General features: G+C 47.6%; 1 protein-coding gene across 1 annotated transcript in view; it reads left to right on the top strand.

Moving 5' to 3' along the window:
• LOC309560309 (protein Niban 2-like) overlaps positions 1–24,792 on the top strand; it is a 156,661-nt gene that overhangs the window by 4,073 nt on the left and 127,796 nt on the right. The window contains exon 2 of the mRNA XM_082263925.1: positions 10,896–10,975. Within this exon, the coding sequence (XP_082120051.1) occupies positions 10,921–10,975 (55 nt within the window). The 5' untranslated portion in view covers positions 10,896–10,920. The remainder of the gene's footprint in view (positions 1–10,895; positions 10,976–24,792) is intronic.

Raw genomic sequence — 24,792 nt, forward strand, 5'->3', positions numbered from 1 at the left:
AGAGAAGAGATCGGGGATGTGTGTGTGTATGGAGGGGAGAAGAGATCGGGGATGTGTGTGTGTGTATGGAGGGGAGAAGAGATCGGGGATGTGTGTGTATGGAGGAGAGAAGAGATCGGGGATGTGTGTGTATGGAGGGGAGAAGAGATCGGGGATGTGTGTATGGCGGGGAGAAGAGATCGGGGATGTGTGTGTGTATGGAGGAGAGAAGAGATCGGGGATGTGTGTGTGTATGGAGGAGAGAAGAGATCGGGGATGTGTGTGTATGGAGGGGAGAAGAGATCGGGGATGTGTGTGTGTATGGGGGGGAGAAGAGATCGGGGATGTGTGTATGGAGGGGAGAAGAGATCGGGGATGTGTGTGTATGGAGGGGAGAAGAGATCGGGGATGTGTGTGTATGGAGGGGAGAAGAGATCGGGGATGTGTGTGTATGGAGGGGAGAAGAGATCGGGGATGTGTGTGTGTGTGTATGGAGGGGGAGAAGAGATCGGGGATGTGTGTATGGAGGAGAGAAGAGATCGGGGATGTGTGTGTATGGAGGGGAGAAGAGATCGGGGATGTGTGTGTGTATGGAGGGGAGAAGAGATCGGGGATGTGTGTGTATGGAGGGGAGAAGAGATCGGGGATGTGTGTATGGAGGAGAGAAGAGATCGGGGATGTGTGTATGGAGGGGAGAAGAGATCGGGGATGTGTGTGTATGGAGGAGAGAAGAGATCGGGGATGTGTGTGTGTATATGGAGGGGGAGAAGAGATCGGGGATGTGTGTGTATGGAGGAGAGAAGAGATCGGGGATGTGTGTGTATGGAGGGGAGAAGAGATCGGGGATGTGTGTGTGTATGGAGGAGAGAAGAGATCGGGGATGTGTGTGTATGGAGGGGAGAAGAGATCGGGGATGTGTGTGTGTATGGGGGGGAGAAGAGATCGGGGATGTGTGTATGGAGGGGAGAAGAGATCGGGGATGTGTGTGTATGGAGGGGAGAAGAGATCGGGGATGTGTGTGTATGGAGGGGAGAAGAGATCGGGGATGTGTGTGTATGGAGGAGAGAAGAGATCGGGGATGTGTGTATGGAGGGGAGAAGAGATCGGGGATGTGTGTGTGTGTATGGAGGGGAGAAGAGATCGGGGATGTGTGTGTATGGAGGAGAGAAGAGATCGGGGATGTGTGTATGGAGGGGAGAAGAGATCGGGGATGTGTGTGTATGGAGGGGAGAAGAGATCGGGGATGTGTGTGTATGTACCGGAGAAGAGATCGGGGATGTGTGTGTATGGAGGGGAGAAGAGATCGGGGATGTGTGTGTGTATGGAGGAGAGAAGAGATCGGGGATGTGTGTGTATGGAGGGGAGAAGAGATCGGGGATGTGTGTGTGTATGGGGGGGAGAAGAGATCGGGGATGTGTGTGTATGGAGGGGAGAAGAGATCGGGGATGTGTGTGTATGGAGGGGAGAAGAGATCGGGGATGTGTGTGTATGGAGGGGAGAAGAGATCGGGGATGTGTGTGTATGGAGGGGAGAAGAGATCGGGGATGTGTGTGTGTGTGTATGGAGGGGGAGAAGAGATCGGGGATGTGTGTATGGAGGAGAGAAGAGATCGGGGATGTGTGTGTATGGAGGGGAGAAGAGATCGGGGATGTGTGTGTATGGAGGGGAGAAGAGATCGGGGATGTGTGTATGGAGGGGAGAAGAGATCGGGGATGTGTGTGTGTATGGAGGAGAGAAGAGATCGGGGATGTGTGTGTGTATGGGGGGGAGAAGAGATCGGGGATGTGTGTATGGAGGGGAGAAGAGATCGGGGATGTGTGTGTATGGAGGGGAGAAGAGATCGGGGATGTGTGTGTATGGAGGGGAGAAGAGATCGGGGATGTGTGTGTATGGAGGAGAGAAGAGATCGGGGATGTGTGTATGGAGGGGAGAAGAGATCGGGGATGTGTGTGTATGTACCGGAGAAGAGATCGGGGATGTGTGTATATGGAGGGGAGAAGAGATCGGGGATGTGTGTGTATGTACCGGAGAAGAGATCGGGGATGTGTGTATATGGAGGGGAGAAGAGATCGGGGATGTGTGTGTATGTACCGGAGAAGAGATCGGGGATGTGTGTGTATGGAGGGGAGAAGAGATCGGGGATGTGTGTGTATGGAGGGGAGAAGAGATCGGGGATGTGTGTGTGTATGGAGGGGAGAAGAGATCGGGGATGTGTGTGTGTATGGAGGGGAGAAAGAAGAGAACATGGGCAGAGACCCAGACAGGGACAGAGATAAGGGCTCTATAGGCAGAGAAAGTGAGGAGAGAGGGGCACTATGGACAGAGACTGTGGAGAGGGCAGAGACAGAGTACGAGAACTGTGGACAGTGCAGAGACAGAGGACAGGGACTGTGGAGAGGGCAGAGGCAGAGAACGGAGACTGTGGAGAGGGCAGAGACAGAGGATGGAGACTGTGGAGAGAGCAGAGACAGAGGACGGAGACTGTGGAGAGAGCAGAGACAGAGGACGGAGACTGTGGAGAGGGCAGAGACAGAGGACAGGGACTGTGGAGAGGGCAGAGACAGAGGACGGAGACTGTGGAGAGGGCAGAGACAGAGGATGGAGACTGTGGAGAGAGCAGAGACAGAGGACTGGAGACTGTGGAGAGGGCAGAGACAGAGGATGGAGACTGTGGAGAGAGCAGAGACAGAGGACGGAGACTGTGGAGAGGACTGAGACAGAGGATGGAGACTGTGGAGAGAGCAGAGACAGAGGACAGAGACTGTGGAGAGGGCAGAGGCAGAGAACGGAGACTGTGGAGAGGGCAGAGACAGAGGACGGAGACTGTGGAGAGGGCAGAGAACGGAGACTGTGGAGAGAGCAGAGACAGAGGACAGAGACTGTGGAGAGGGCAGAGGCAGAGAACGGAGACTGTGGAGAGGGCAGAGACAGAGGACGGAGACTGTGGAGAGGGTAGAGGCAGAGGACGGAGACTGTGGAGAGGGCAGAGGCAGAGGACGGAGACTGTGGAGAGGGCAGAGGCAGAGGACGGAGACTGTGGAGAGGGCAGAGACAGAGAGGACGGAGACTGTGGAGAGGGCAGAGACAGAGAGGACGGAGACTGTGGAGAGGGCAGAGACAGAGAGGACGGAGACTGTGGAGAGGGCAGAGACAGAGAGGACGGAGACTGTGGAGAGGGCAGAGACAGAGAGGACGGAGACTGTGGAGAGGGCAGAGACAGAGAGGACGGAGACTGTGGAGAGGGCAGAGGCAGAGGACGGAGACTGTGGAGAGGGCAGAGGCAGAGGACGGAGACTGTGGAGAGGGCAGAGGCAGAGGACGGAGACTGTGGAGAGGGCAGAGGCAGAGGACGGAGACTGTGGAGAGGGCAGAGGACGGAGACTGTGGAGAGGGCAGAGGACGGAGACTGTGGAGAGGGCAGAGACAGAGGACGGAGACTGTGGAGAGGGTAGAGACAGAGGGCAGAGACTGTGGAGAGGGCAGAGGTAGAGGACAGAGACTGTGGAGAGGGCAGAGGCAGAGGACAGAGACTGTGGAGAGGGCAGAGGACGGAGACTGTGGAGAGGGCAGAGGACGGAGACTGTGGAGAGGGAAGAGGACGGAGACTGTGGAGAGGGCAGAGGACGGAGACTGTGGAGAGGGCAGAGGCAGAGGACGGAGACTGTGGAGAGGGCAGAGGACGGAGACTGTGGAGAGGGCAGAGGACGGAGACTGTGGAGAGGGCAGAGGACGGAGACTGTGGAGAGGGCAGAGGACGGAGACTGTGGAGAGGGCAGAGGACGGAGACTGTGGAGAGGGCAGAGGACGGAGACTGGAGAGGGCAGAGGACGGAGACTGTGGAGAGGGCAGAGACAGAGGGCAGAGACTGTGGAGAGGGCAGAGACTGTGGAGAGGGCAGAGGTAGAGGACAGAGACTGTGGAGAGGGCAGAGGACGGAGACTGTGGAGAGAGCAGAGACAGAGGACAGAGACTGTGGAGAGGGCAGAGGCAGAGAACGGAGACTGTGGAGAGGGCAGAGACAGAGGACGGAGACTGTGGAGAGGGTAGAGGCAGAGGACGGAGACTGTGGAGAGGGCAGAGGCAGAGGACGGAGACTGTGGAGAGGGCAGAGACAGAGAGGACGGAGACTGTGGAGAGGGCAGAGACAGAGAGGACGGAGACTGTGGAGAGGGCAGAGACAGAGAGGACGGAGACTGTGGAGAGGGCAGAGACAGAGAGGACGGAGACTGTGGAGAGGGCAGAGGCAGAGGACGGAGACTGTGGAGAGGGCAGAGGCAGAGGACGGAGACTGTGGAGAGGGCAGAGGCAGAGGACGGAGACTGTGGAGAGGGCAGAGGACGGAGACTGTGGAGAGGGCAGAGGACGGAGACTGTGGAGAGGGCAGAGGACGGAGACTGTGGAGAGGGCAGAGGACGGAGACTGTGGAGAGGGCAGAGGACGGAGACTGTGGAGAGGGCAGAGGACGGAGACTGTGGAGAGGGCAGAGGACGGAGACTGTGGAGAGGGCAGAGGACGGAGACTGTGGAGAGGGCAGAGGACGGAGACTGTGGAGAGGGCAGAGGACGGAGACTGTGGAGAGGGCAGAGGACGGAGACTGTGGAGAGGGCAGAGGACGGAGACTGTGGAGAGGGCAGAGGACGGAGACTGTGGAGAGGGCAGAGGACGGAGACTGTGGAGAGGGCAGAGGACGGAGACTGTGGAGAGGGCAGAGGACGGAGACTGTGGAGAGGGCAGAGGACGGAGACTGTGGAGAGGGCAGAGGACGGAGACTGTGGAGAGGGCAGAGGCAGAGGACTGAGACAGAGGGCAGAGCTTGGATGGAGGCTGTGGAGAGGGCAGAGACTGTGGAGAGGGCAGAGGTAGAGGACAGAGACTGTGGAGAGGGCAGAGGATGGAGACTGTGGAGAGGGCAGAGGATGGAGACTGTGGAGAGGGCAGAGGACGGAGACTGTGGAGAGGGCAGAGGACGGAGACTGTGGAGAGGGCAGAGGACGGAGACTGTGGAGAGGGCAGAGGACGGAGACTGTGGAGAGGGCAGAGGACGGAGACTGTGGAGAGGGCAGAGGACGGAGACTGTGGAGAGGGCAGAGGCAGAGGACGGAGACTGTGGAGAGGACTGAGACAGAGGGCAGAGCTTGGATGGAGGCTGTGGAGAGGGCAGAGGCAGAGGACGGAGACTGTGGACTGGGCAGGGAGAGTCAGAGACTGTAAACAGGGCAGAGAAGGAAACAGTCAATGAATGAGACAGGCAGGGTGTGGAGGTCAGACACATTCTGCTCTCTGGGAAGCAGCCAGACCAGTCTCTCCTCCCCCAAATCTATTACTCAGTCCAAGTCCTGCTTGCTGACTTTAACCCTCTACATTATACATCTTCTGTTCATACTTCTCCCCTTTCTCTGGGACTGCCCCAGGTTTTGATGGTTTCTGTCCACAAATGTCTCTGGTATTTAGAGCCAATCGTGGTTACCAAATAAATGCGCCTTCTGCATATCTAAATTCCTAACCCTTCAGTGATGGGCTAAGCTTTTATAACGTGAACCAGTGGCAAGGAAAATGACAGAATTGATGTGAAAGTCCTGGAGGTGTCTGCAGACCAGAACTGTTCTCTGGGTCTGTGGTCTTCACTAGTTGGGTTCTTCTCTTTCAAGCCGGGATCAGCTTACATTGATGCTGACTCTGGGCCACACACCCGGGAGCCATACTGTTTATGTAGCACTTGATGGCTAACCATTGGGCCAGAGCAGGCAACCATGTTTTGCAGAGGGAAGATCCCCTCCATTCCGGGGTCCCGGGCTTGAGGTTTTATTTTTTCTCGCTACAGGTTCACTTTATGTTAATTGTGACCTAGAACATGTAATTGGGTTCCTGTGTTTAGTTACAGACCATAGCACTAACCTTATACATTATTAGCACCATATGAGGTGGGTGTACCCCTGCAGCTTATTTTTGGCAAGAGTGCCCAATTCTTTCTAAGGAGCTTCCAGATTAGCACTGGACACCATATCCACCATTGCAGTGGGGTTGTCTCTTAACTGATTGAGAGGCACCAACACAGCAATGCAGAATGAGACGAGGTTGCACTCGTGCTCAACTAATAAAAAGTCGAAACTCGTATGGATCTGATTGGACTTCCTCGGTCAAACTTTGAAGTTACTGGACGGATGCATCCAAGAGGTGCAGGTACTTCAATACTTACAGATCAGTGAATGGTAATTGATCGTTAGGAGAGCTCACTGGCTCCGGTTGGGCAGCTCACATACTGTATATACCGGCTACTCTCCAATAGGTACCCAAAAAGGCAGTCAACGTGAAACTAATAGAAGATGTGCCAGACCAAAATTGGAAAGGAGGTCAAACTGCCTGAGTGGTTCACAATATTACAGCCAACACGTTTTGAAGGCCAAAAACTTTCAATAGTGCTTAGGATCCAGTGAGAACTTTAGTGCTCTGTGTAGGTAAAATTTTCACTAGTTATTAGTAGGGACAACAGTAATCAATGATCAATGTAAACCAAAAAGAACAACCTTCTGCACTCAAGGTAAATGTTCCGGAGGTGGTGGCCTAAAATTGAAATTCTAGTGCCGAAACCGAAATTGACGATATATATATTTTTATAAATGTTTTATATTCGACTTTTTAATTAATATCTTGAATTTTAATTAATATAAATGTATTGTCCGCCATTATCGGCAGCTTTTCAAGCGGTTTTAAAAATCATGCTTGCTGCATTTTTTGGTTCATAGTTTGGTCAGTTAAAAAAACGCACCGAAAATGCATCAAAAATTCACCGTGTTGCTTTTTTGATACATTTTTTGAGTCACATGACCTATGAAAAACACACCATAAGCACGGTAAAATTGCGGAAAAATCGTGGGCGTTTTTGTTAGCCGTTATTTTCTTCTTTTTGCACAATGCCGACAACCCTATTTTCGTCGGCCAAAATTTCGGTGCATCACTAGTTCCAGGTTTTGGATCTTCAACAGCTCATTTTGGCAAGACTTTGGAGCTCCCTGAAGAGTGGAAAAACAAGAACTGAGGGTGCGCTACCTTTATAGATCCTTTTATTAAAGTAATAAAATAGATGTACACTCACAAACTGCATACAACCGTAAGTTCATTAATATCCATATTGTCTTGCATAAACTGGTCCACAGTGCAAATTCCAACCACGGGAAGAGGCTCAGAATGGCTGACGTTTTTCGAGGGGGGTCTTCCTCTTCCTCAGAGCCAAGTCTCAGCTGATGTTTTTGCAGTTGTGCCAAGGTGCATGGCTGGTTTGGTTAGTGCCATCAGTAACGCTGGCACAACTGATCACTGGTAACTGTTGCTACTGGTGGAGGCTTTAGCTTTATACACGAATGTAGCCAAGTCTTTCCTTGAATCCAGCTAAAGTTCTCACTAGACCCGAATTCCTGATAAAGGGAGAAGTTTTAAGCTCCTGAAACACGTTGGATGTGTCATTGTGAACCATGAAATCTATTTGAACTCTTACGATTTTGGTCTGGCACTGCTGCTGGCTTTCAGTTGCTTTGAAGTTGGTCATAGTGCTTCAGAAGGGCTTGATGGTGCCTACTAACAATGTCTAAGGTTAGTTTTATGTGTTGTTTCTATGCATAGGTAAACTTTAAGATGTGAAAAACTATTTATAGTCCATGTTGTAAGGATATGCAGCTTCCTGGTGTTCTAAGATTCTTAGATGAGCCTAAAAAGGTCATCAAGCCCATGGAAATCATTTTAAAGACATTGCTACCATGGCTTATTGGCTCCTTGCCAGTCCAGAAAGTAATCCTCTCACATGGTGCTCATCTTACATGCACATATCTTTCAGCCGATCTTTCCTATTGTATTGATATCTTTGAGTGTTTACTACATCCATACTCAGGTTTTTGCCCATAGGTTTACACTTCTTGTGGACCATATCTAGTCTTTCGTCATACTTGGGTGTTGGTTTCTAGCTTGACTAAGGGCCAGATATAGTCTCAAATCTTGCCATGTGACATGTTGGGACTTCGCTGTTTTGTACCACTATTCTTAAGCCTCGTACACACGCAACGAGTTTCCGGCGACCGGTCGTCCGTCTTTTGTCCAGAGTGGTGTATGTTGGTTGGAATGTGCTCTACACTGCACGCAAATTTTCCCGCACGACAGAATTCTACTTCAGAAGTGATATCATGTGTTGGATTGCTTTCTTTGTGTTCTTTCATCTCTGAGCATGCCTAGTCTTGCTCATAAGATTTTTCCCCATCGAAATCTGTACTAATGAGACGAAAATCGGACATGTTTTGACGGTCGACAAAAATTTTATAGCCTGCACACCAGGATTTTTCCGGCCGAAAAGTCGGAGTCGGTTGTCGGAAGCATCATACTAACAAGCCGAAAATCGGCAGATCGGTCGTCAGACAAAATTTCCCGGCCGAATTTCTACTCGTGTGTACGGGGCTTCATGCCGAAGACCTGTGTGCGGATGTACTACTATTTTTGGGTGCTTGAGGTTCCTTCAAATTGCCGTAGGAGGTTTATTTTTGGTACCAGGGAATGGATTAGGTGTGTGCCCTCAAAGTCTTTTTTTCTATACTTTAGACTTTGCAGCCTTTTAGGTTATTATGGGAAAGTGATGTTAATAGTGGGGCATGCTGGAACTTGTAGTTTATCAACAGCCAGAGAGTTTGAGGTTGCGGAAGAAGATAACTGCAGGCCATTGGCTAACAATTTACGATTGAAAAGAGTTTTGGTTTTTGTTGTGTACACAACGTTTGCACAGTTGTTGCATATGCTGTAAACCATGGCGCCGACCTTATCTCTGTGAAAACAATGGAGAACAATTAGGGAATTGACTTTGTTTCCAGCCTGGCCCAACAATTTGTTTTTCAATTTGACAAATTTTAGTCATCTCTACACTTTAGGTTGGTTCACACCAATGGGAGTATAGCACTGCTGGAGATAGAAATGGTTTCAGTGGTGCCTGTTAAGATAATTGCAAAAAAGTTTAATGAAGGCGGTCATCCTAGAATTAGTTTAGAAACATTAAGCAGCCATATAATATATGTAGTTTTGACATTTATCTCCCCTCCAGATTTCCAGCGATCAGCATAGGAAACTGCTGGCCTTGACAACATTCAACTCCTGGTGTCGCTCAGCCCCCCTGGTGTCATCTACGTCTTGTACTTGTAAAGTCTGACTGAGAAATCTTTCCTCTGTGCCTTGATGCTTTTAAAGACGTAGATAGCACAAGGATGGCTGAGAGACACCAAGAATTGCATGGTGTCTGTGATAAAAGGCCAGCAGTGTCTGATGGACAACCAGAGCATGGGCAACCACCAGAGCATGGGCAACCACCAGAGCATGGGCAACCACCAGAGCATGGGCAACCACCAGAGCATGGGCAACCACCAGAGCATGGGTAACCAGAGCATGGGTAAAAATCAAACATGCTGCCAATGCATTTATTCAGGGGGCTGCCTGAATGCATGGGTTCTGTTGAACAGTGACTGCATCTGCTCAGCCAATAATTTTCCACCAAGCTTGATAAAAGTTGATTTACCTATCGGCTGCAGTCTAGCAGAAAATTTTGCCTCTTGGATTGCAATTTAACCCAGGTGATGCCAACGGGGCCATTCATAGCTTGAATTTTGTGCCAATTCAGCAGGAATGAGCCAAAATTCAAGCCGTTTATGGGGGTCCTTAGAAGTTTTTTGCTCCTGGGTCTGTGTGGACTACAGAACACCTCTCCACTATACTATGGAGAGAGAAAGTGTTCTGTAGTCCTTGTATTGAAGTTTGTTGATCTAGGTGGCAACAGGGCCACCCACAGCTTGAATCTTGTGTCAATTCTGCAGGAATGGGCCAAAATCTAAGCCAATGATGGGGGTCTTCATCTGTTCCAAGGTCTCTTTGTAGACTACAAAACACCTCAGCTTTATGCTGTGGAAAAGGGGAGGTGTTCTGTAGTCTTAGATTGAAGTTTGTTGATGCAGGTGGTGCCAACATGGCTACCCACAGCTTGAGTTTTAGGACAATTCAGCAGGAATGGGCCAAAATTTAAGCCGACTTTTAGAGACTTCATCATTTACTTGTTCCCAGGTCTCTGTGGACTATAGAATACCTCTCTGCTATGCTATGGAGAAGAGGTATTCTGTGGTCCTGTCCCTGGATGATAACACTGCTTCTCCAGGTGGGTTTTAGGCGTTCGGGAGACAATCCTATTGCCTCCTGAATATCTTTTTATTGGAAATAACATGCCACAATTGCGGGCCAAGTGTTAGATTCACCCTATTGACTTAAATGGGTGTGTTTGACAGGCAGTGGCACCTGCCAACTTGACCAGCAGCAAAAAATTGGCCGCAGCTTGTGTACAGCTTCTTCCAACATCCCCTTTTGACAAACGTTGGGTCGACTTCTGTTAAATGGGAATGGCCATAGATGGTTTTAAATTTGGCCAGGCCCTGCTGAACTTTGTTCCATCTCTGGGCAGCTTAATAGAAGAAAACATACTAGAGGGCTCTTCAATCCACTTGAAACGTGCAGCCAGACTCCTTCTATTTCCTATTCATCCCTTTGTTCGAAGCCAATGCTGGTGCATATTTGTGGTTTCTTTTGCTGGTTAATGCCTTGTTTCTGATGATAAAGTCTACCCGTGTTGCTGTAAGTTGTCCGTACTCTGTACTATTTCCTGTTGGCATGTCCTCCTGCCAGCTGTTTTTCCTATCAGGGACTTCCTGACTCTTTCTTCTTCCGAATTCCTCTCGTTCTGCTCACATGCCATCTTTTTGTCTTCAGTACCATGACAACTCGCTCTTCTCTCCGCTTCACACCCCTTCTCACTGCAATCCCTGACTGATCCCTCCTCCTCTTCTCACACCCTGTGATCTCCGTCCCGGTGCTGCCTCTAAATCTCAGCCTTTTCTTTCCCTTGGTAGGACCTGCTGCGCTCTCTGCACGGCCATGGGGGACGTTCTATCGAGTCACCTGGATGAAAGCCGACGCCAGAACATCGCAGGTAAGATCTCAGGACTCTAGAGCATTGTTTGGCATTATTCGGCAGAGTATCTGTTAGATGATTTCTGCAGAGCGTTTTTCCCTGTTTGTGCGGTTTCTTCCATTAAGCAACATATGTCGGTTTGTGTGGGTGATGGTGCGTTGAACTTCCAGAGGGAAGGAGTGGGTGCTGGCTGATTTCACGCAGCGCTTGGCAGCCTTGTGATGCATAACAGGTGCCTACTTGCACAAGGACGATTTTCTCCATTCAGGGCGCCGCAGCCTTGTCTTACTCAAGGCATTCAGATAGTCGTAGGAAAAAGTTTTGGGCGCGCCTGGTGAAATTACATGTTTTGTTGATTTTATATGTGAAAGGTAAATGCACCCTGTACATGGACTTGGCATGTCATTGCAGATTTTATTATGCATGTACTAGTTATTGGTTGTGTTTAATTATCAGTTTTGGGGAATTGGTTGGCAGATGTCGAATGTGTGCAGGCTGACCTTGGAATATTTTTAAACTGGAAGGGTTTTGCAAAGAAGAGAGGGGAGCAAGTAATAGGGTTGGTGCACTCAGGACAAGGATATTGTATATATATTACGTGTTCGCTTATCCTTTTCTATTTGTCTAGTATATGATATACTTATCTATCAGGTAGGTAACGGTTGCATATAAAATGCTTTTGGGTAGGAGTACATCAGCCACTTGTCTACCAGCGCCATTTATAAACATTGGCCGGTAGCAAGGACTTTTAACTCATTTACTCTGGCTGGAGCAAGTCGATGGGGTTTACGATCTTGCCAAACTGCAAGCACAGCGCTGACTTCATTGGAAGCCACACCTATCTTAGTAGTTGACCATGGTGTCAGTAGTTGACCATGTTGACAGCTTGGTCACGGTTCTGTGGGTGGCAATGGAATGCGCCCCAGAACAAGACAGCAATGTATGTATATGTGTGTGTGTGTATATATATATATATATATATATATATATATATATATGGCATCTGGACATTAAGGCCCCTTCCTTTTGCCACATATATGCATAACGCTGCCATAAAAGGGTTAAACACCATGTGTTTACTACGGTCAAGACGACTGTTTGCTTCCTACTGGAGGTGATCTGGGCAGCTGTAAAGCCCTGCAACCACTTTTACCCCCCACCCCACCCCCCCAAGGCCATCATTTATGGTTGACACTAAACTGATAACCTGCTAGGGCTTTTAAAGAGTCCCCTATGGACAATTTGGGGTACTGACGTTTGCTGCCATTTTATGAGTGCACACAGTTTTAAGTCTTGGCATGCTTGGTATCTATTTACTTGATGTAACCCAATCTTTTACATTTTACCAAACAATTGGGTAATACGTTGTGTTTTGTGTGCAATAAAAATAACGTTAGTGTATTTTTTTTACTGAAAAAATGATAAACGTGGGCTATTATCACGTGTCTTAAAAAATACAGCTTCTATGCTGTGTTGTTATTCTGTTTGTACTGTCCATTTTATAGCGACTTCAGTAATGCATATTAAGGTGGCTCTCATTCATTTACATTGAATTTGTAATGACAAGAGACTTGGGGCGACTTGAGGGCACACAAGTCGCGTACCAAGTCGGAGTAGTGTGAACCGGCTCTTAACCTCAATAAAATCTATTAAAAAAAAAATTAAATACAGCTACCACCATTTTATTCTCTGGGATCTACTTCCAAAAATATTTATTGTTGAGGGGTTTTAAGTCCTATTCAGGCCTAAGAGGTTAATTTAACATGTATAAAATAGCTCTGGTAGACAAGTGGTTAAAGGACATCTACACTAATTCCTTAAGTCTCCATTCACACTTGTACGAGTTGCACGACTTTGGAGCGCAACGTTGACTCAACTTTAGAAGGACGCGACTTGGATGTCCTGCAAAGTTGGACCCACTGTTGCATGTAAAACATTCAGGTACGACTTTCATGCAACTTGAGGATAAACATTGAAGTCTGTGCCCCTCAAGTTACATGAAAGTCGGACCAAAGTAGTGCATGAGCTACTTTGAAGTCACTAAGACTTATAAGTCGAATATATATGAATGGTTATCATTGGAAAACATGGATGTCCAAAGTCACATAAGTGTGAATGGGGGTCTAAACCCCCCCTACATAGCTTCATGACCTACTACCCCAAGCAGACCCCCTCCCATTTCCATGTGATGACATGCCGCCCTTGACTGTGGCAACCCCCTGTGTTTACATCTCAGACCAGTAAAAATCCGGGCTGCCTGCGCACATACCTCCCAATTATGTGAATGGGATATCTGTCTTGCAATGCGAGGGTTTACTTTGGGATCTTGGACCGTAAAAAATGAAAGGCTAACTCCACTTACCATGTTATACCCATATTAAGGTGTAACATGGTGCCAATATACAACCTGCCTCTCTGTAATGTCTTCTGTAAGCTCCCAAACATAGAGTTGTGCATGTTATTTGTGGTCATGTGCACTGCTTTATGCACACTACAAATCCCATAGTCCATCTCGGGAGCGAGCAAGAGAGGGTGGCTACATTCTTACATACGGTGGGACCATGGAGAATGAAAGGAAAAGGGTAGGCATGTTATATGCCCCATTTTCCACATGGGAGAAGTGGCAGGGAAAGCTAGAGCTAAGAGAGGTCAGTTTCAGGTCATTAGGTCTTCCCGGGTTTTTTTCCTCAGGGAAAAAAGGCGGGATGGGGTACCTGAGGTAAAGAGTCCCGTGTAGCTGCAGGTGACTGGGATGCACCTGCAGTGGCGCGGGGAGCTCTCTGAGGAGAATCTAGGCGGGAAGTTAGGGTATAAATAGGTGAACTCAGCTGTGAGGGGCTCATTCACCTCAGGAGCAGCAGCAGAAGAGGTTCCCCAAACCCCCCCCCCCTCCCCTGTTGTCGCGGCTTTTATTACGTGGTGGGTCACCTTTGTTTTACAAAGGGGGACAAGTGTTTTATTACTGGATGTTTTAATAAACTTTATTGAATTTTATTTATTGATGAAGCCTGAGCCGTTGTGGCTAGGCTGGTTTTAAGATGATATTTATTGAGTATTTAATATGTTTTAAACCAGTAATAAACGGCCGCGGCCAGATTTTTCCACAATTTTGGTGTCTGCATTTTTATTTAATATTTATTGTTAAAGTATGATATTATATTAAGGAAGGAGTATACACTGCCTACTCTCCCATGAATGTAGCCACCCTCTAGCAGGCATTTGGAGATGTGGAGGAGGCTAAGAGCAATAGAAGATGTTGGTGACGTTCTAGACGTTGGTGTCTTGCTCTGCGTCTTGTTAGATATGTCTGATGGTTACCGGTCACCAGTTTCAGAGGGATGACTCTGATTTTGTCACGTTTAAAAAAAAAATAATACAAGAAGGTCATAACACAAGACTTTTCATTTGTTTCCCCTATATTTTGGTTGCCTCAATATTATTGAGCTGTGTATGAGTAAAGAGAGTCTTTGCAGTAAAGAACAATAAGGATCTTCTCCATGGGGACATTGAAGGTGACAAAAGTTCTAGAGCAAGAAGGTGATTGAGCTTCAATGAGGTCATAGAGGGTCATGTAACTATGGGTTTGGTCTTCGCCTGTTATTTTTTACCCAGCGAAATGATGCCTTACGGAGTGGAATAATGACTAGGTTGGCTGGTTATGAGGGAACATGACTTGTCCTGAAGCTTTTCTGTGGACGTTTTCAAAGCTGGAAAGGAATTTGGACAGGAATTAGGACCTGCTTATTTATCTAATACTGTATCCTTTGTGTGACTTTGTAATGAGATGTCCACTCATAGGTGATCATTTCTAGGCTTGTATAGTCCATGTGATTAATAATATCCAGCAATCACTGCTACTGTACTAAAGTCAGCAATTTCCTTTACATTTCCCGCAATCTGCATTCTTTATAACCCTCCACAGCTAAAATCAGCTAGAGGGCACCACGTTCGTGTTTGTGGTATACAATATATTCTCCATGCTGTATATTATGTAGGCCACACTATCTTATGATGTTACTTATATACTGCTGCAATCTATACTCTATATCGGTGGTCCTCAACCCTGGCCTACAGGGCCCACTAACAGGCCAGATTTTCAAGATAACTGAAATACATCCCAGGTGATATCATTTGCTGCTCAGTGATTGCAGTATTCTAGTCTACATCTCCCCAAGGTAATACCTAAAATCTGGCCTGTTAGTGGGCCCTGTAGGCCAGGGTTGAGGACCACTGCTCTATATCATACGTGTTCTGCACGTGGCTCCACTCTGGACACTGTGATGTACGCTTCTTACTGTATAATGCTCCATACTGTAAAATGTGGGTGTATATTATATACTACACAGCAGTCAACTCTGTATACTGTGCTGTACATTATATGCTCCACGCTGTTTAACTCTGTGTGCTGTGCTGTACATTATATACCCTACCCTGCACAACTCTGTACACTATTCTGCATTATATATTTCACACTATACTCCACACTGTGCAGTACTATATATATATATATATATATATATATAATATACTCAGCTCGGCACTGATGTACATGATATACTCCATGCCACTCAACTCTGTAAACGACACTATACATTATTTTACACTATACTCTGCACTGCGCTGTATATATGCTCCAAGCGCCATTCTTTACAGTATAAATATTCTATACAGCTCCACACTGTACACTGTGCCATATACAGTATTACATATACATCTTGCAGTTCCACACTGTATACTTTGCTATACATTACATATACTCTAAGGAGCTCCACACTATACATTGTGCTGTACATTATACATACTCTATGCAGCTCCATACTGTACACTGTGACATTACATATACTCTTTACCAGGGATCCTCAAACTACAGCCCTACAGCTGTTGCGGAACTACACATCCCATGAGGCATTGCAAAACTCTGATACTCACAGACATGACTAGGCATGATGGGAAGTGTAGTTCCTGAACAACTGGAGGGCCATAGTTTGAAGACCCCTGCTCTATACCAATGATGGCGAACCTTGGCACCCCAGATGTTTTGGAACTACATTTCCCATGATGCTCAACTACACTGCAGAATGCATGAGCATCATGGGATATGTAGTTCCAAAACATCTGGGGTGTCAAGGTTCGCCATCAGGGCTCTATACAGCTCCACACTGCACTGTACAATAGGTATGTTCAGTATGTCTCCACACTGTACATGTTCTATACATTATGTACTCCCACATTGTATACTATACTGTATGGTATATACTCCTTACTGCTCCACTCTGTACGCTGTGTACACTGTGTTGTATATTTTGTTCACCACCCTGTATACTATGGTTTACATGATACACTCCTATTATACTACACTTGCTGTACACTATACTGCAATACTCTACTCTTCACATTGTAATTTACATTCCATAGTGCAAGCTAATGTTACATAGTAATTAATAACGAATTACAATGTAGATTATATTTCCACATGACTCTTTATACTCTGCTGTACATTATATATTCCATGCCTCTCAGTACAGTAATTCCATGCCTCTCGGTACAGTATAGCCTGTCACTCTGTTGGGACCCCTTCCTTACCCAAAACAGTAGATTGCATATATAGTCTCAGACCCTTCTGTGCTCAAATAGGCAAACCTTTTCTAGTTACTTGTTATTTGAAGGTGCAGGGACACCCAAACGTGGCTGGGAACCTATAGGAAAAGTAATTTCTTAAGCTTGATTGGCAGACGGGTTTGGCAGCTTTAACCCAAAATGGTGGAGAAAACAAGCTGGACTCAGACTGCGAAATCCATGTGTAATCAAACCAATAAGAGTGACCCTCTTAGGACTCCAAAGTTTTTTAAAAGTTCCACCAGTTACTACAAAGAACAGACAAGCAACACGTTTCAGGACAGAACGCCCCCCTTTTTCAGGGCTACAAACAAGAATCAAAATATTAGAATAACAAATGTAACAAAACAAAACCTAAAATGATATTTGACCTAAGATATACACCAAAGATAAAACTAGATTGTAAGATATTGTATTATGTAGATTGCCAGAGGAGGTGCAGGAACACCCAAAGGTGGATGGGAACTCCCAGAGCACCCACGTGGAACAGAACAGAGCTGGGAATTGTCACAGAGATCTCGGTGTAGGAGTACCAAAGTCATACAAGAAGCCGGAGGCTGACTTGGTCAACCAGTCTATGGCTAAAACCAAGCAGTCAAAATCTAAACCGGCTAGAACTAAAACCAACCAACCAATATCCAAGCAATCTATAACTAAAACCAACCAAAGTCCAACCAGTGTATAGTTAAAACAAACTAACCAAAACCAATCAGTCTATAACTAAAACCAACCAACCAATATCCAATCAGTCTATAACTAAAACCAACCAACCAATATCCAATCAGTCAATAACTAAAACCAACCAACCAATATCCAAGCAGTCTATAACTAAAACCAACCAACCAATATCCAATCCGTCTATAACTAAAACCAACCAACTAATATCCAATCAGTCTATAACTAAAACCAACCAACAAAAGTCCAACCAGTGTATAGCTAAAACCAACCAACCAATATCCAATCAGTCTATAACTAAAACCAACCAACCAACCAATATCCAATCAGTCTATAACTAAAACCAACCAACCAATATCCAATCCGTCTATAACTAAAACCAACCAACCAAAGTCCAACCAGTGTATAGCTAAAACCAACTAACCAAAGCCAATCAGTCTATAATGAAATCCAACCAGTCTAGAACTAAAATCAAGCAGTCAAAATCCAACCAGGCTATAACTAAAATGCTATAGGTCAACAGTTTGAAACAGCGGAATAATTGGAGGCACACCCATAGAGCAGGGAGCAGCAAACATTTTATAAAAATTGCACCAAAATCGCATGAATTCTATTATTGATGTCACACCCATAGAGCACGGAGCAGCAAACAATTTATAAAAATCGCACGAACTGTATTATTGATGTTGCATTTGCTTTTTTTCGTTGTGTGTGTGTGTGTGTATATATATATATATATATATATATATATATATATATATATATATATATATATATATATATATTATTCACTGCTGCACTGTAGATTTTTTTTTTTTTTTTTTAATTGATTATTTTGATATAAAGTAGTGTCACATATTTTAATATTTACTATTTGGTGCACCAAGGCAAACACTTGGAATAGTAACTTTCAATGTATTTTGATTTTAAAGCACGGGATTATTTTTGTATGGACTATTAATATATTTTACAATGTAACACCACCATCATTCACACATCGGTCATATTTGTATATGCACAGCACTATAACTATATACTATAACTTAACTGCTACTTTTGGGTGGACTAACGTGGCGTTTCGCAATCTTATTTTGGTTGCGACGCCCTTTAAAGGTATGCAGAATCTGGAGGCACTCCAGCCTAATATGTAAAGAATGCAAATATTACTTATCAGTGGGTAACTGAGCCTGGACAATGCACACAACCACTTTTACATCAGAGGTCCTTCTATCATATCAGAGCCCCCACTTTACGACAAAGTCCCCTTCACATCAGAGGTCCCCCTTTACGTCAGAGCCCCCTTTTATATCAGAGGCCCTCCCATCATATCAAATTTCCCCTTCACATGCTGCCAATTATGTCAGGTCTCTTATACATGAGTGCCTCCTCACATCCAAGTCACCCCTATACATTCACCCCCCCATCACATCAGAGAACCTCTGCCTTCATCACATCAGAGCCCTACCTCTTAGCTTCAGCAGCTTGGCAGAGGGTGAGAGTTGGAGGAGGTCTGGAGGGGGTGGACTTTTCTTCTCCTGAATGCTGGTGGTGGCCCTGCATTCCACCTGCCCTGGTCTTCTGTTGCCATGGCACGGGTGAGCTGGCTGCCATCACTAAAGCAAGAAATGACCCCTTGGGTCCTGGCCTTAGAGTGCCATTGGTCGTTATGTTGCTGTGAGGTGGTCCACCTGCATCATGGCAACTTTTGATGCTGCTCAAGGCAAACTGGGTCCCGTTCTCCGCACTATGGGGAATCCAAACAGCAGGACCTTGGGTCCTGGCCCTAGAGTGCTGTTGGTTATGTTGGTGTTGGATGATCTGCCTGCACCATGGCAAATCATATGCTGTTGGGGCAAACTGGGTCCCGTTCTCCGCACTATGGGAAACCCAAACGGCAGGACCTTGGGTCCCTGCCCTAGAGTGCTGTTGGTTATGTTGGTGTTGGATGATCTGCCTGCACCATGGAAAATCATATGCTGTTGGGGCAAACTGGGTCCTGTATTTGGGGCACCATGGGATACCCAGACAGCACCCCAGCGTGCCATGGTATCCTGGTTGGGAAATGCTGATCTAACCTTTTTAACAGAATTGTGTCCTCAATAAAAAAGGCACTTCAGTAGATATGGAAAATTATTTGTAAGCCAGTCTCCAGATGATATTGCAGTGCTGGATTTGATGTAAGTGTATCTACGGGAAGAATTGTGAGTAGGCACAGATCTGTATAGAGCGTCTGTTGCCATGCAGTTTTCTGTTAAGGTGTCGGGAATTGCAGATTTTCCACCAATGTTTATTTGGAAGCAGCAATGTGGATCTAAAATGGTTTCTAAAACCGATCTCTGCTGCGTCTTTGCACTTTACCGCAGGATGATACAGGTAAACTTTAGTTTGAAGTGTAATTAAATGCAAATGGTGGTCATACAGGTTTGATAGAAAATCATTCTTTTCCGATCGATCTCTTGCAGTAGCAATAATTAATCTTTAGACTCCTTTTTTCAATGCAACCAGTCCCCAGGAGCACAGCAGGCACAGGTGTGATGTGATTACGTACAATGCAGGACCAACATTAAGTTGGGACACCAAGGGTGCGCCCTCAACCTAGAGTGTTGGAGGGAGGAGGAGAGCGCCGGCTGCTGGTGGAAGGAGGGGTATGACTAGTTAAAGTCCTTTTCTCTGGTTCCCCAGGCTGAAGGGAAGCATCTAACCCAGCCAGTTCACAGGTGACTAGGGATTCCTTGAGCTGTGGGCTTACTGACCTCCCATGTAATGGTGCCTGCATAGTTCCAGGTCCCACACCACTTGACAGAGCCAATGGCATTACCCTAAGGACAATATTCTGAACACCACTGTAAGGAGGGCATTCTTCTTATTTACCACCACCACTTGTTCTTTAGGCATGTCTAAACCCAAATACCAAAAAGTATTGTAGCTGATTGTAGTGTACTGCTTAGACCTTAGAAGAAGGGGGTATACCCTGAATGCTTGAGCTGAAAACCTAAAGCAGAACTCCACTACTCCTTTCAGTCTTGCACAGTTGTATTGGCTCCTCACCTGGACTGAATTGCCTTACTTTAAATTCACCGCGCACTGCACATTTCACACAGTGGGCATTAGAAGCTGCACCTTATTTTCTGGCTGGAGGACAACCAGCACCCTCTAGCCCCTTTTCCTTTCCCGCCTGACTGCCCCTGGCCTGCCCCTTTCCTCTCCCACCTGACTGCCCGTGGCCTGCCCCTTTCCTCTCCCACCTGACTGCCCCTTTCCTCTCCCGCCTAACTGCCCATGGCCTGCCCCTTTCCTCTCCCACCTGACTGCCCCTTTCCTCTCCCGCCTAACTGCCCATGGCCTGCCCCTTTCCTCTCCCGCCTGACTGCCCCTTTCCTCTCCCGCCTGAATGCCCGTGGCCTGCCCCTTTCCTCTCCCGCCTGACTGCCCGTGGCCTGCCTCTTTCCTCTCCCGCCTGACTGCCCGTGGCCTGCCTCTTTCCTCTCCCGCCTGACTGCCCGTGGCCTGCCCCTTTCCTCTCCCGCCTGACTGCCCGTGGCCTGCCCCTTTCCTCTCCCGCCTGACTGCCCGTGGCCTGCCTCTTTCCTCTCCCACCTGACTGCCCGTGGCCTGCCCCTTTCCTCTCCCACCTGACTGCCCCTTTCCTCTCCCGCCTAACTGCCCATGGCCTGCCCCTTTCCTCTCCCACCTGACTGCCCCTTTCCTCTCCCGCCTAACTGCCCATGGCCTGCCCCTTTCCTCTCCCGCCTGACTGCCCCTTTCCTCTCCCGCCTGAATGCCCGTGGCCTGCCCCTTTCCTCTCCCGCCTGACTGCCCGTGGCCTGCCTCTTTCCTCTCCCGCCTGACTGCCCGTGGCCTGCCTCTTTCCTCTCCCGCCTGACTGCCCGTGGCCTGCCCCTTTCCTCTCCCGCCTGACTGCCCGTGGCCTGCCCCTTTCCTCTCCCGCCTGAATGCCCCTTTCCTCTCCTGCCTGACTGCCCCTTTCCTCTCCCGCCTGACTGCCCGTGGCCTGCCCCTTTCCTCTCCCGCCTGACTGCCCCTTTCCTCTCCCGCCTGACTGCCCCTTTCCTCTCCCGCCTGACTGCCCCTTTCCTCTCCCGCCTGACTGCCCCTTTCCTCTCCCGCCTGACTGCCCGTGGCCTGCCCCTTTCCTCTCCCGCCTGACTGCCCGTGGCCTGCCCCTTTCATTCACTAGATTTCTGTTCTTTCAGTCCCCTCAGGCTCAGCATCACATGTCTAATATTCATCCATCAAGACCTTTTGGTTAGCCAGCCAACTGCTTGCATCAGAGCTGAGGGCTCTTGAGAGGAGTACTGAGGCAGGGGGCTGTGATGTTTTCAGGAAGCTATGTACAGCACCATGCCGGCCCCTCCCACCAGCCATGGTCTGCCTCCATTGCCTAGAGAAGCACATGGACCTAGTGATGTTGTCACTGGGTCTTAACTAAGCGATGTCAAGAAAACAGAAAATGTATTTGCACGTTAATGGGAGGGAGGAACCAGGGAAGGCAAAATACAAGCAGATTAAACTTCGGCTTTAACTTTTAAAAAGTTAACGGACAGAACTTGGGGGGGTTACAAGTTTCTTTCTGTCACCGATGGCGGTTTTAGGAACTTAATGCAATCTTTTGGTTACAGGAGGCTCTTAGAGCAGAATATCCCCCAGTATGGATTGGCTGTAGGAGGGCGAGGTAGAGAGAAGCATTGGAGCACCACGTAGTCACTGAGAGATCTCAGGAGAAGGGAGGGGGAGACAGAGCCAGACATTTCCACGGGTTAGGGCAGGATGCAGAGGACGGAAATTCCAGGGGATGGATGGTGAGGGGGATGGGACTCATTTCTACAGACTGGAGGGAAGATTTGGGATACCCAGCAATGTTACCCCGTTATTACATGTCATGCCAGGAAAGAGTCTTGTGGCACACGTGTACACACGGGTGTAGCTGCAATGTAGCGGCCAAGAGGAAAAAAAATATATATATTTCCCAATAAACCAAAAAGTCCAAAGTACATCCAAACCCTAAGGCCGAGTTCACATATGTGCAAATTGGATGCAGTGTTCACCACATCCAATTTGCGTTACATGCGAGTGTGACTGGCTCTTAATGAAGCCGGTTCACACATGTCCAGGGCAGCCACGGTGTGAATTCCAAAAGGGCCCTGTGGGTCCGGTTCAGGTGCTAATTCAGGCAAAAATTTGGACCCGAATAGCACCTAAACCGGTGAACAGAAACGCACAGGACCCCAGCCTGGAAAATGCCGCACATACTGTATGTGAGCCCGGCCTAAGGGTTAGAACTCCTGGCTTGCAACACCAGGGCCCTTCGTTCGAATCCCAACTAGGACACTATCTGCATGGAGTTTGCATGCTCTCCCTATGCCTGCATGGGTTTCCTCCCACACTGCAAAAACAGGCTGGTAGGGTAATTATCTTCTGTATAAATTGGCTCTAGTATATGAGATGGGGACATTAGATTGTAAGCGAAGGGACTGATATGAATGTATAGTATGTACAGCGGTGAGTAAATTGTTGGCGCTGTATAAATACCAGCAATCAATATTAAAATGCACATTAGCATGTTGGGTGGAATAATGCAAAATAGAGAGGTATTTTGGCACTCGAGAGCGCACAGCCACCTGTACAAAAAATGACTGCATATGGCTTTAGGGCTAGTTTTCACTTGCTTCAAAACAAGGCTTCAGACACGCTTTGTTAAATCTCTCTGAACACAAGTCAAAGCCCCCGTCACTAAGTAAAGGTTAGCTTACAGTCCTGTTTACACCTTGCTTTTCCTTTTGGCTTTGCTTCAAAAATTATACCCCATGTTGCTTTAGTGACGCTTCAAACCGTCTTCAAAGCCTCCATAGAAGTCTATGACAAAGTTAGCTGAAAGCACCACTGAAGCGTCATAGAAGCACCACTTAAGTGTCATAGAAGCACCACTTAAGTGTCATAGAAGCACCACTTAAGTGTCATAGAAGCACCACTTAAGTGTCATAGAAGCACCACTTAAGCACCACGGAAGCGTCATTGAAGCACCACGGAAGCGTCATTGAAGCACCACGGAAGCGTCATTGAAGCACCACGGAAGCGTCATTGAAGCACCACGGAAGCGTCATTGAAGCACCACGGAAGCGTCATTGAAGCACCACGGAAGCGTCATTGAAGCACCACGGAAGCGTCATTGAAGCACCACGGAAGCGTCATTGAAGCACCACGGAGAAGCGTCATTGAAGCACCACGGAGAAGCGTCATTGAAGCACCACGGAGAAGCGTCATTGAAGCACCACGGAGAAGCGTCATTGAAGCACCACGGAGAAGCGTCATTGAAGCACCACGGAGAAGCGTCATTGAAGCACCACGGAGAAGCGTCATTGAAGCACCACGGAAGCGTCATTGAAGCACCACGGAAGCGTCATTGAAGCACCACGGAAGCGTCATTGAAGCACCACGGAAGCGTCATTGAAGCACCACGGAAGCGTCATTGAAGCACCACGGAAGCGTCATTGAAGCACCACGGAAGCGTCATTGAAGCACCACGGAAGCGTCATTGAAGCACCACTGAAGCGTCATTGAAGCACCACTGAAGCGTCATTGAAGCACCACTGAAGCGTCATTGAAGCACCACTGAAGCGTCATTGAAGCACCACTGAAGCGTCATTGAAGCACCACTGAAGCGTCATTGAAGCACCACTGAAGCGTCATTGAAGCACCACTGAAGCGTCATTGAAGCACCACTGAAGCGTCATTGAAGCACCACTGAAGCGTCATTGAAGCACCACTGAAGCGTCATCGAAAGCACCAAAAACACATCAAAAAAGCACTTTTAAGCGGTAGGCGCTTTAATGTGTGTTGAAGCTGAAACAAGTGTAAATTAGTCCTAAGGGGTCATTCCCACAGGTAAAAAATAAATGCACACAGTGTATAGTTTTGTGTACATCAATAGTAATCAGTGAGCCCATACGCACAGCTGTACCTACCTGTGAAAATGTGCGCTGCCGCACACAAAAAAAGTAGGATACCGCTGCGTCCAAGGCCACACAGATCTGCAGATTTTATGCATGTATGTGCATAAACGTGTACTATTGTAGTCATTCATTCTAATGAATGACTACACTAGTACACCACATTCCAGCGTTCATGCAATCACATAGAGCGTGCTGTACTGTACGTTCGTGTGCAATTCACATGCGATCCGAGAGCAATTTGATTTCTGCTCATTCATTTGATTAGTGCATTACTTTTATAAAACGCACAGCAGCTGGATGGATCACATGAGACACATTGTGTGTTTGGGGCCTGATGTCAAACTGGGAGCTGTGTCTGTGCAGCCCCTGCGTCCAATTGACATGAATGGGACCACCTGCATGGGGATAAACGGAACCCCTGTGCAACCTTACGGGGGCCATCACGGCCCTCACATATACACCTGTGTGAATGAGGCCTAAATTTGAGTAGGGCAGATTTAATTGATTTTGACAGGCTGCTGGCGGGCTGTACGCTGCACCAAAATGGCAGGTTTTCACGTTGTATGGGACAGT

Source organism: Pelophylax lessonae (genome assembly GCF_965119305.1).
Source record: "Pelophylax lessonae genome assembly, chromosome: 7".
Classification (NCBI taxonomy): domain Eukaryota; kingdom Metazoa; phylum Chordata; class Amphibia; order Anura; family Ranidae; genus Pelophylax; species Pelophylax lessonae.